At 50.4% G+C, this 12,197-nt stretch overlaps 1 protein-coding gene across 1 annotated transcript; it reads right to left on the bottom strand.

Moving 5' to 3' along the window:
• Window positions 1-552: 552 nt before the first annotated feature.
• Window positions 553-10,493, bottom strand: LOC311329155 (G2/mitotic-specific cyclin-B1-like; the record flags this gene model as incomplete). Its single annotated transcript, XM_084463032.1, has 10 exons — window positions 10,387-10,493; window positions 10,011-10,142; window positions 9,819-9,929; window positions 9,521-9,703; window positions 9,178-9,336; window positions 8,987-9,038; window positions 1,219-1,415; window positions 996-1,136; window positions 787-897; window positions 553-657 (listed from the first exon to the last, which is right to left on the bottom strand). Exons 1-10 carry the CDS (start codon window positions 10,405-10,407, stop codon window positions 553-555), a joined length of 1,212 nt encoding a protein of 403 aa, XP_084319158.1. The 5' UTR covers window positions 10,408-10,493.
• Window positions 10,494-12,197: the final 1,704 nt, after the last annotated feature.

The following is a 12,197-nucleotide window of genomic DNA, read 5'->3' as shown; positions in this document are numbered from 1 at the left end:
GCTGTTTTAAAGCTTGATGGGAAGTACCATCTTCAAACAAGAGCATTAGTGCCATAGATATAGCCCTCTGCATCATTATCCAAACTAAACTTTGTCAACATGACTTGCCCTGGAAAGGGAGGAGCAAGTGTCCAGGACAATTGAACTACGCTTGAACCCAAGAGCCAGACATCTAATTCCGTAGTCACAGTTCAGTCAAATCAACAGCTGTCCACCAATGCTATAGCGCCATCTAATGGTTACATCCAAGAAATGGATATTTGAAATCGAGGGCAAACCATTTAAAAGTTTTAAAACGTTTTATTGGCATTATGCCTGTATACACGTCTTGAATCATATGACACATTTGATTGACAAGCAAACAATGAATTTCAAGGGGAAAACAAGTAGTTACAACAGGCAAAAACTTTAAAACAATTTACATTTAAGGAGGGAAAAAAGCCCTAATGTGTTGGGAATGTACAATTGTGTCCAACCACATTCAATAAAAGTCATGCTACAAATCTTACAAAAACTGTACAAAAAAAGCCCACGGTGCTTAAATTTTTAAACTCATAGGGTAATCGCCTTGGCCAGGTCCTTGATCAGCGAAGACTTCAGTTGGGGAAGGGTGGCGATTTTCATCTGCTTCTGAGTAGAGTACTTGCTCTTCACCGCCTGGACAAGAGATTTACACAGGGACAACATTCAGGTTTAAAAAGTCTGGATTAGCAACGAACAAAACATGTAGCATTGCGTATCAGACCATCACAACAGACATTAAGGAGATAAAACTCCACATCTCACCATATGCTTAGTCTTGCCCTCGTTTACTTTGCAAACGTTCTTGGCGATGTGCTGCATCACGGTGACCAGGCTGTCCTCTGTGTAGTTCATGTAGTGCTGCAGTGTCACGTTCTGACAGGACAGAGCAAAGTCAGCCAACAGCAAATACTACCTATAAGTGCAGTCCAAAATGGCTTCCTACCCATAACAGTGCACATCTGGCATCTTACCCAGTCCCCGCAGTTGAAGACCTTCAGGGTGAGGGCGCAGGCAGCGCTGGCCACCTGCGAGGGAGGAAAGTGGACCATCTCGTAGTCCACCATGGTGAGCTCCACAAAGTACTTGGCCAGGGTGTGGGGCTCAGCGGTCACCTGGAGATGCAACGCAAAATCAGACACTTGGAAGCCCTGGAGGGTGAACTCAAGATGGTTGACAGGCGGTAACCAAACAGACCTCGCAGATCTTTGAGGCCCTCCTCAGGAACTGGAGGGGGAGCGGGCGGCCAAAGCTGAAGTTCAGCACCCTCAGGATCTTCATCTCCATGTCCCGGATCTGGGCGGTGGTGTAGGCCTGGTCCGTCACAAAAGAGAAGTCTGCGATCTCTGGAGGGTACATCTCCTCGTACTTCGAGGCGATGAACATGGCCGTCACTGTGACGAGGTCCATTTTTGTACTACCTGTATGTGTTTTTCGCTGTGCTGTGACCGTTTGTTTACTCCCAACCCTGATGATTAGAGCTGGGCAAAGGGGGCGGCAACCATCGTCGGTGAGTGAGAGGACAATCAGGACTGAACCGGGAACACCTGTGTCTCACAGCCTGCTATAAAGAGCACACTGCCCCGGCAGAACGGGGGTTGTGTGGGGGACGGAAATCGGAGCGTGTGCTTGCCTGGAGGACTATCCCGGTGCTACGGCGGCGAAAGAGAAACGCGCACGTGAATTGACTGTCAGCTAACGTTACCTAGTCACCAGCTACAGCGCCGGAGCCGAGGAAGACTGCGGCGATCAGCGGGACCTGTGAGAGCGGTGGACCAGAGGGAGTTGCTGCAGACGTGAGCCGTCAGGGAACCGGAGCGAGAGAGTGCTGCTCGCTGGATAGCCTACCCCGATCAGCGGCCGGCCTGACTACGCCCCGATCCTGAACCAACCTGTGCTGGGGAGCGCGTCATACTACAGTGGAGTGTCGGTGTCCCGACATCCTCTCCGAAGTTAAGTAGGCTACTGTGCTCTGACCTGTTTAATTATTCGTATGGACATTAAGAACCGCCTTGCTATTTTAGTATTTTATAAGAGACATTTAGAAACAGCCCTGGCATTTTAGTAATAGCCTACATGGACATTGACTGGGCCTATTATTTTATATTTTGTGCGAATAAGTGTACCATACAGCCAGCCATTGACTTAAATCTTTGACTTTTTAATTGCCGCTTGGCTGGCCCGGCTATCTGTTTACCAAGTGGATATTGGATAAATTTTGTGGATTAACCGAACACTCCTGGAAGACCCTGCCCTCTCAATTGGATTGCCGTAGTTGCTGTGATAGTTTTGTAGTGTTGGTTTGCCGTGGACACCCCCTAGTGGTTAAAGGACTCAGTGGTCCCCTTTTTTCGTGTGAGAACTGACACTTGTTTCCAATCCGCAGTATACGTGGCAGGGTGGAGCTCCACCAACCAGCTCTCCCGGTCCAGGAGGCCGTCGGGAGAAATCCCCTAAGACTATCGATCCAAGTCACCCTGGGCGGTGAAAACCTCCTTGTGCACAGTCCTACAGTATTGTAAAATAAGAATAAAACTTAACTCTGTTCATACTTTGCAACTGTTTCAGAATCTGTATACTCTGTTCAACCCTGAGATAAAGAACTATAAAGCCTGGTAATAGTGGAGTGCTAATACTCCCAGAAAGTATTTAGCTGGCGTTGTCGGAACCACCTTTGGATAGTCCACCTTGGGACATCCTTTTTTGGCAGTTGTTGGCAGGACTCAGGCTTTGAACAGAGTACAGATTTGTAACATTGTGAATTCTGAACATGATGATGATGCCTGTATTCCCAGGTGCACCATGGGTGCCAAAATTCGGAGGAATAGACCAAACAGATTGGAAAAATTCAGAGGTATGGAAATACGAAGATTGGAAAGAGCAGCTAAAAGGGCTGGTTGGAATCGAGGGACAAACAGAGACTCAGAAAGTTAGTATGATTATGGGAGCACTGACTGGAGAGGCCAAAAGACAGATTAACATCCTAACTGCAGATGAGCGTAACACTGCAGCAAAGATTTTTACTGCTCTAGATGCCATTTATGCTGAAAAGTCTTCAGGTCCATTGCTCAGAGTACAATTCTATGGGTGCCGTCAAAGACCAGATGAACCTGTTAAGTCTTATGCCCTCAGGTTGAGAGAACTCCGCAGCCGGTTACAACGGCTTGATGAAGACGCAGCACCCACTGACGTACACATGAAAGAGCAGTTCATGCTTGGGCTGGAGGAGGGACCTCTGGCGCAGGCCATGAGGAGACATGCACGCCAGAACCCTGACGGAACCTTCAATGATCTCCAACGAGAAGCGTTCCTCCTGGACGAGGATGGACATGGACGTAAGTGGCCAGAGCTATCTTGTACAGCCATGGGGGGAACAAATAACGTGCGCTCTCACCCACAGAAAACCGACTGGAAAGCAGAAATCAAGCAGGAGATCCTTGCAGAGTTAAAGGATCAGCTGAAAGATTGGACACGTGACCTCCTAGAAGAGCTCCGGCCAAGAGGCCCACCTCAGCAGACTAACCACGCCACTTCGCGCCGCGCGCCTATGCGCCGCCAGGAAGTCCCTGCATCATCTAATAAATGGGCACCAGATGGTAGGCCGATCTGTAGGCGTTGTGACCAAGTAGGTCACATGGCCCGCTTCTGTGGAGACAGTCACACCCCCTCACATTTAAACTAGCATCCCCCACTTCTGAGGCTCGGGCGGTGGGGCTAGGACAAGAGGAGGAGGTACAAGGGCCATCGGTTATGTTAGTTGGGCAGTGCCCCCAGGTTGAGGTGGGAGTGGGTGTAGTCAAGTTGAAAGGGCTCTTAGACACAGGTTCCCAAATATCAATCATCAGTCATAGCCTTTTGAGCCAACACTTCCCAGAAAGCGAAGTTAGAGAACCCCCTGCTATGGTCAGAATAAAAGCGGCCAACAACCTCCATATCCCCTATCTAGGATATGTACAGCTAGATTTTGACATCGAGGGCCATCAGATCGGTCCGCGAGGGGTTTTTGTAGTAGAGGACAGATCAGCATCAGACCCCCTCATTATTGGTATGAACATCATACAGCCTTGCTGGGACGCTGTGTTCCGTAATTCGGAAGGGCCAGCCCGGTTGTTCTGTAAAAACCCCAAGTCCCAAAGTGCCTGGAACGCAGCATTTGCGACGTGTCGTAGGACTGGAGTGACGACAGATGATGGACACCATGGCTACGTCTGGGCAGCGCACCGCCACGGAGTGACTATCCCAGCCCGGAGTGAGGTGGTTGTCTGGGGACGGGCTGCAGCTGGCAGGCGGGACTATCATGGTCTGGTAGAAGCACTCCCTGAGCCAGGCGCCATTTCCGTGGCCCGGTCTGTAGCTGTGGTCAAGAATGGACGGGTCCCCGTCCGGATCCGCAACCTACACGACTTCCCTGTCTCCTTGGACCGCTACCAGAAGCTCGGTCAAGTGACTCAGGTCGATAGCCTGGATGTTTATGGTGTGCAGGATGTCTGCCTAGAACAGGAGGAGGAAGGTACAGTCAAGGTCAGTGTAGTGGATGTATGCATGGGGGAGGAGCCTGATCAAGCATTCCAGGTCCTTAAGCTGGCCGAGCGGCCGGACCTCACCCAAGATGAGCAGAGACAACTGGCTGCCCTGCTGCACAAATGGGAGAAGGCTTTCGCGGCCCACGAGGAAGATTTCGGAAGGACAGATGTGGTAAAACACTCTATCCCTACAGGCGAGGCACCGCCCATACGGGAACGCTTCCGACCATTACCCCCCTTGCTGTACCAGGATATGAGAACCCTGTTGGAAGGTATGTTGCAAAATGGTGTCATTACTGAAAGCTCCAGCCCATGGGCAGCACCCATAGTCATGGTAAAGAAGAAAGATGGCAGCTGGAGATTCTGTGTAGACTACAGAAAGTTGAACTCTGTTACACACAAAGATGCTTTCCCACTTCCCAGGATCGAGGAGACCCTGACCTCCATGACCCGCGCAGAATGGTTCTCCACGTTGGACCTGGCCAGCGGATACTGGCAAGTGGAGGTAGACCCGCAGGACCGTGAAAAAACTGCTTTTACCACCCCTGTAGGTCTGTACGAGTTTCAACGCATGCCATTTGGCCTCTGCAACGCGCCAGCCACTTTCCAACGCCTTATGCAACAATGCTTAAATGGCCAAATTACTGACTCCCTCCTAGTCTATTTAGATGACATTATTGTGTACTCCTCCGATTTTGCTACGCACTTAAAGCACTTAGAGGAGGTGTTTGAGCGTCTCTCGAAACATGGCTTGAAGCTACGCCCTGACAAATGCAAACTCTTCCATCGGCAGGTTAAATTCCTGGGGCATGTAGTCGACCGTGAAGGCGTGAAACCGGACCCCGAGAAGATAGCTGCTGTTGTCGATTGGCCAGCCCCTACCACTGCTAAGGAACTCAAGGCCTTCCTCGGCCTGGCCGGATATTACAGACGTTTCGTCCCTGGGTTTGCAAAAATTGCACGCCCCCTAAACTCACTCCTGGTAGGAGTGCCGAATGACAAGCGTCTGGGTTCTCATCGCATATCCTGGTCAGTAGAAGCTCAAACAGCATTTGATGCTCTAAAGAAAGTGCTAACAGAGGCCCCTATCCTAGCTTACGCAGACTTCTCACAGCCATTTACCCTCTACACAGACGCCAGTCACCATGGGCTGGGAGCAGTACTCGCCCAAGTGCAGGGGGGTAAAGAGAGGGTGGTTGCCTATGCGAGCCGCAGTTTGCATCCTACAGAGCAGAATGACGCCAACTATAGCTCCTTCAAGCTTGAACTCCTCGCACTAAAGTGGGCAGTTACCGAAAAGTTCAAAGATTATTTGACTGGTGCCAAGTTTGTTGTTTACACCGATAATAATCCTGTGGCCCATTTGCAGACGGCGAAACTGGGTGCAGTGGAACAACGCTGGGCAGCCCAACTGGCATCCTTTGACTTTGAGGTGAAATATCGTGCTGGCAGAGAAAATGTGAATGCGGATGCTTTGTCGCGATTCCCCACACCTAAACACCCCCCACAGCAACTCAGTCCTAGAGACGTAACCGCATCAGCTGTGGTGACCCACCAGGATGGCGCCCCAGAAGGCCGCATCGACTGGGAACAGGAACAAGTAGCTGACCCTGAGATCCGCACTGTGAGAAGGTATGTGGAACAAGGGCATTGCCCTACGGGCCGACAACAGGAGATACACACCACTGGGACAGCAAGGTTGTTGAAACAATTCAGGCGGCTCAGCCTACGGGATGGGGTTTTGTGTCGCCGATTCACTGACCCTAACACCTCAGAGCAATTGTTTCAGGTTGTGTGTCCAGGCCCCCGGCGTCAGATGGTATGGGAACAACACCACAAGTCTGCGGCACATGCTGGAGCGGGAAGGACGCTGCTGACGCTGAGGCGCCGGTTCTTCTGGGTAGGCATGGAGACACAGGTGCGCCAATTCCAAGCAGAGTGTGTTACATGCAGTTTGCAACGTGACAAGGTAGAACCACGAGCCCCCTTGAACCCAGTAACCGTTACCTTCCCCCTTGAGGTAGTCGCTCTTGACTTTCTAACACTCGGTCGACCAAACGACTACTATCAAAACATACTAGTGATGACTGATATGTTTACGCGTTACACATGGGCCGTAGCTACCCGCGATCAGACAGCCAGGACCACTGTACGAGCAATCTATTCTGAGATCGTGCGGCACTTTGGGTGCCCCGTCCGTTTTCATTCAGACCAGGGCCCCAATTTTGAGTCTGACTTGATGCAGCAGCTATGCGAGATGTATGGAGTCACTAAGAGCAGGACAACACCTTACCACCCTGCCGGGAATGGGCGTGTCGAACGCATGAACCAAACACTCCTTAACATGCTCCGTACCATGGGGGCCGAGAAACAGAGCCGCTGGCCAGAGTATTTATCCGAACTCCTACAGGCCTACAATAACACCGTACACAGTGCCACCGGCTTCGCGCCATCCTATCTGCTGCAGGGCCGACACCTCAGGCTCCCAGTAGATGTTGTGCTAGGGGTAGAACGGGAACAGCCAAGCAAGGGACTGACTGACTGGGTCGGAGACCATCACAGGAAGCTGACATATGCGTATGAGCTAGCACGTGGTAGGATGGACAAGGCGGCCGAGCGGAGTAAGAGCCGCTACGACCAAAGAGCCAACGCGACTCCATTGTTAGCTGGGGAACGGGTGTGGGTGCGTGACCGGGGCCGACGAGGGTTGGGAAAGCTACATGGGGTATGGGACCCCGAGCCCTATCGTGTCGTCGAAGCCAAGGGAAACACGGGCGTAGTGTACAAAGTACAGCCGGAGAGGGGTGGGAGGGAGAAAGTCCTCCACCGGAATGCCCTGAAACTGTGCACGGTTCCCCCCTCGCAGAGGCCACCAGTGACTCTGCCAGAGAACCCTGTGAGACCTGCGAGCCCTACGCTCTTATATATCCCCGTCCCTGTCCGACATGTACCCGCGCCTGACGCCAACCCTGACGCGGCCGCCGAGCCAAGGCGCGCAGTCCCTGTCCCTGTCCGACATGTACCCGCCAATGACTACAACCCTGACGCAGCCGCTGAGCCAAGGCGCTCAACCCGGCCAAATATAGGCATCCCACCACCCCGCTATAGACTCTGAATGGCAGAGACTGCCAACATTTCACAATGGGGAGATGTGACGAGGTCCATTTTTGTACTACCTGTATGTGTTTTTCGCTGTGCTGTGACCGTTTGTTTACTCCCAACCCTGATGATTAGAGCTGGGCAAAGGGGGCGGCAACCATCGTCGGTGAGTGAGAGGACAATCAGGACTGAACCGGGAACACCTGTGTCTCACAGCCTGCTATAAAGAGCACACTGCCCCGGCAGAACGGGGGTTGTGTGGGGGACGGAAATCGGAGCGTGTGCTTGCCTGGAGGACTATCCCGGTGCTACGGCGGCGAAAGAGAAACGCGCACGTGAATTGACTGTCAGCTAACGTTACCTAGTCACCAGCTACAGCGCCGGAGCCGAGGAAGACTGCGGCGATCAGCGGGACCTGTGAGAGCGGTGGACCAGAGGGAGTTGCTGCAGACGTGAGCCGTCAGGGAACCGGAGCGAGAGAGTGCTGCTCGCTGGATAGCCTACCCCGATCAGCGGCCGGCCTGACTACGCCCCGATCCTGAACCAACCTGTGCTGGGGAGCGCGTCATACTACAGTGGAGTGTCGGTGTCCCGACATCCTCTCCGAAGTTAAGTAGGCTACTGTGCTCTGACCTGTTTAATTATTCGTATGGACATTAAGAACCGCCTTGCTATTTTAGTATTTTATAAGAGACATTTAGAAACAGCCCTGGCATTTTAGTAATAGCCTACATGGACATTGACTGGGCCTATTATTTTATATTTTGTGCGAATAAGTGTACCATACAGCCAGCCATTGACTTAAATCTTTGACTTTTTAATTGCCGCTTGGCTGGCCCGGCTATCTGTTTACCAAGTGGATATTGGATAAATTTTGTGGATTAACCGAACACTCCTGGAAGACCCTGCCCTCTCAATTGGATTGCCGTAGTTGCTGTGATAGTTTTGTAGTGTTGGTTTGCCGTGGACACCCCCTAGTGGTTAAAGGACTCAGTGGTCCCCTTTTTTCGTGTGAGAACTGACACTTGTTTCCAATCCGCAGTATACGTGGCAGGGTGGAGCTCCACCAACCAGCTCTCCCGGTCCAGGAGGCCGTCGGGAGAAATCCCCTAAGACTATCGATCCAAGTCACCCTGGGCGGTGAAAACCTCCTTGTGCACAGTCCTACAGTATTGTAAAATAAGAATAAAACTTAACTCTGTTCATACTTTGCAACTGTTTCAGAATCTGTATACTCTGTTCAACCCTGAGATAAAGAACTATAAAGCCTGGTAATAGTGGAGTGCTAATACTCCCAGAAAGTATTTAGCTGGCGTTGTCGGAACCACCTTTGGATAGTCCACCTTGGGACATCACACCAACCAGCTGAAGCTGCTTCTTGGGCACTGGGTTATCCTGTTAACGTTTCGGGATAATACATTTTAAGCACGAGGAAAGCAGGCTATAGAAAACGGCCCAATTTACTGCCAATATCAGTCACTGGCCCAGTTTTTTGCCCACTTGCCATATAAAAACAGACAATTAAACATTGTACCTGGAGGAAGCGGTCGATGATGCCCACAGTCATGTACATGGTCTCCTGCAGCAGACGGAACTTGATTTGGACCTGGACCAGCCAGTCGATGAGGATGGCGCGCATGTTGCCGCTCACTTCCTGTCCCTCCAGATAGTTCGCTCTGACGGCCTGTTCAACCTACAGGGAAACGATGGAAAGACAGCATGAAGCCAGCGATTTTTAACACAACTTGCCACAAATCTGACTAGGCACAAGTTTTTGTAAAGCACATTTCAGCAACAAGGCAATTCAAAGGGCTTTACATGAGACATTAAAAGCATCGACAAAGTGCAACACAAAGGTCCTAAAACAAAATGGCAACCTCAAGCTGCTGGAGATACTTGTAGATGTCCTTGACGTATTCACTACAGAGCATGGGGATGTCGTAGTCGTCGGCATCGACATCCTTGATGTCCAGCAGGACGTCGGAGAAGGCCTGGCACAGGTCATTGGGGGCACAGCCAGAAGTCTCCATCAGTGTGGGAGACAGGGGCTCGGGCAGAACCTGGTCAGCAAGAAAACATTCATATTAAATGAGGTGTTGTGCCCAAAATCAGACAATATAGAATCAAACCACTGCTCAGTTAAAGTCATTAATAACCAGTCCAAAAAAAACACACCTCTGGCTCAACAGGGGCAACATGTCTCTTGGGCTGTTGGACCTCCGGGGCCTTCTCCACCCGTGTGCTGGCCTTCCTCACAACCGCTTTTGGGGCTGCCGCCTTAGCATCCTGCAAATACCGTTTTTAGTACGAGTAGTAGCTTGACGACCGAGTTGAGAACAGTAAGTAGTAAGCAAATCTTAACGTTACCTTTTTCAGACCTTGTACGGGAACGGCAACGCTATTTCCGATTTCACCAAGCGCAGCTCGCGGCCTCGTCTTGTTCCCCAGCACAGCCTTGCCCGCGATAGCGGTTTGGTTCTCAGAAGAAGCGATGCGATTCTACAAAATAGAATCAAACCATGTTTAGTTTCCTCCACGGTGCAATGGAATGTATACGACCGAAGTTCTGCACATATCGACATGGATATCACGAGCAATAGCTGACCAGACACAAGCTCGAGGCTAGCGTTACTCAGTTGATGATTAAATTCCGAAAGCATGAGCAAAAATCTAAATGGAACACAACAATGTTACTTAGACTAAAAGATTATCGTAAAAGCAAAAATACTGTACACAAACTTACTCTGGTCATGCGGAGAGCCATCTCGAAAGCTGTGTTGCTTCTGTAGAGAATAAAAGCACACTGAATGCAGCACAACCAAAGGCTGTATTGTCTTGGTTTAAATCCTGGCTGGCTCGAATCTCATTCGCTGCGTTCCAAACTCTCTGCCATTTGATTGGATTGGCTGCAGCTGCTTAGAATGCGTTTCTAGGACGACCCGTAATCACGTGACTGGGTTCAGCTCTGTTGCGTCACCTCCTCTCTAGAAATGAACGCTACCATACCATACCATACCATACCATACCATACCATACCATACCACTTTATTTATAGCGCACATTTAAAAACAACAAAGAATATCAAAGAATATGGGGAAGAGTATGGAATGTCAATGGGATTAAATGGCATTTTATACTCTGACGCTATGGGCCAGTCCCAATGCCCCTGACAGCCCCCCTAAACCTTCAAGCCCTGAACCCTCACAGACTTATTGACGTCACCTGTGAAGTGGATTAGTGTGAGAGGCTAAGGCAGGGGTGTCAAACTCAAATACACAGTGGGCCAAAATGTAAAACTTGAACAAAGTCGCGGGCCAACATTGAACAAATGAAAATGTTAATATGGACCCAAACAAGTTTTGCTTTAACATTGAATATGGAACAAGCAACGCTTATTACCATACAATATATAACTTAATAGTGCAGACATGCAAAATCAAATACTGGCGGGCCAGCTCTAGTAGTCATTTGGTATTGCCTCGCGGGCCAAATATAATTACACTGCGGGCCAAATTTGGCCCACGGGCCAGAGTTTGACACCCCTGTTGTAGAGGGTCATATTCTTCAGAGGCTTCTTCCCCCTCTTCCCATGGACGCTGTAGACACACCACACTCTGTGTATGGCAATGGCTGACAGCACCCGCCGGACCACATCTGGCAGATCTTTGCCGCCAATGGAACTCAGATATCGTGTCTGCAAAACATAAAGACAATCATTTACTTTTACATTTCCTTAACACTTCTCTGCAAAAATAAGGAACAAAGTTCTGCCTTGAAGTTACTCACCATCTTCCTTTGATGATCCTTGTCCTTCAGCTGCTCCTCCAAGACCAGCAGCTCCTCCTCCGTTTTAGCAGGGTGCAGGTCATCCAGTACTGCTCCCCGATAGCTGTCTGCAGACTCGCCGGACAGTCTCTGCTCCAGTCTCTGCTCCAGCCTATTCATTGTCTGTGCCATCTCCCTCAGACTCTGCATGACGCTGGAGAACTGCTGACACATCATCCTCTGGAAGTCTGGATATTAAACACAGATGTGGCTATAAGTAATTGTACGGTCCCATAATGGATATTCAGCTCAAAGTATATCCCTACATGCAGCATGAAGTAGTTCACAAAATTCAGCATACCAGCATCTGCAGAGCTTGATGGCAACCCTGCTGGAGCTGTTGGTCTCACAGGCGATGGCATCAGAGAACTACCTGAAAACCAGAGGATAAAGGGATGAGCAGGAAACTATGGTGCTGGCGGCGTAGTGATTCTGGCATAAGGGGAAGAATCAACTCGACATGAGACATGTCAGACCCTGACCTGGTCTGGCCGGGGTGCTAATCGCTGATGCATGCTGCTCGTGCCTGGACGTCTGAAGGGCTGAAGGGCCTGGGCTCACAGCGCCTTGGCTCAAAGGACCCGGGCGATGAACATCTACTGCCGAGTAGTGAGATGTGAGATGAGCGAATTAGTGAACTGAGTACATGAGTCTTCAGACAGTCCTGAGTTAACTGTAAGTGTGCAAATATGCATAGACATTTCACCAACACAAACATGCATGGATACC

Source organism: Borostomias antarcticus, assembly GCF_949987555.1.
Source record: "Borostomias antarcticus genome assembly, contig: scaffold_60, whole genome shotgun sequence".
Lineage (NCBI taxonomy): Eukaryota > Metazoa > Chordata > Actinopteri > Stomiiformes > Stomiidae > Borostomias > Borostomias antarcticus.
Note: the sequence above shows the minus strand (reverse complement) of the source record. Positions and strands in the feature narration are given on the sequence as shown.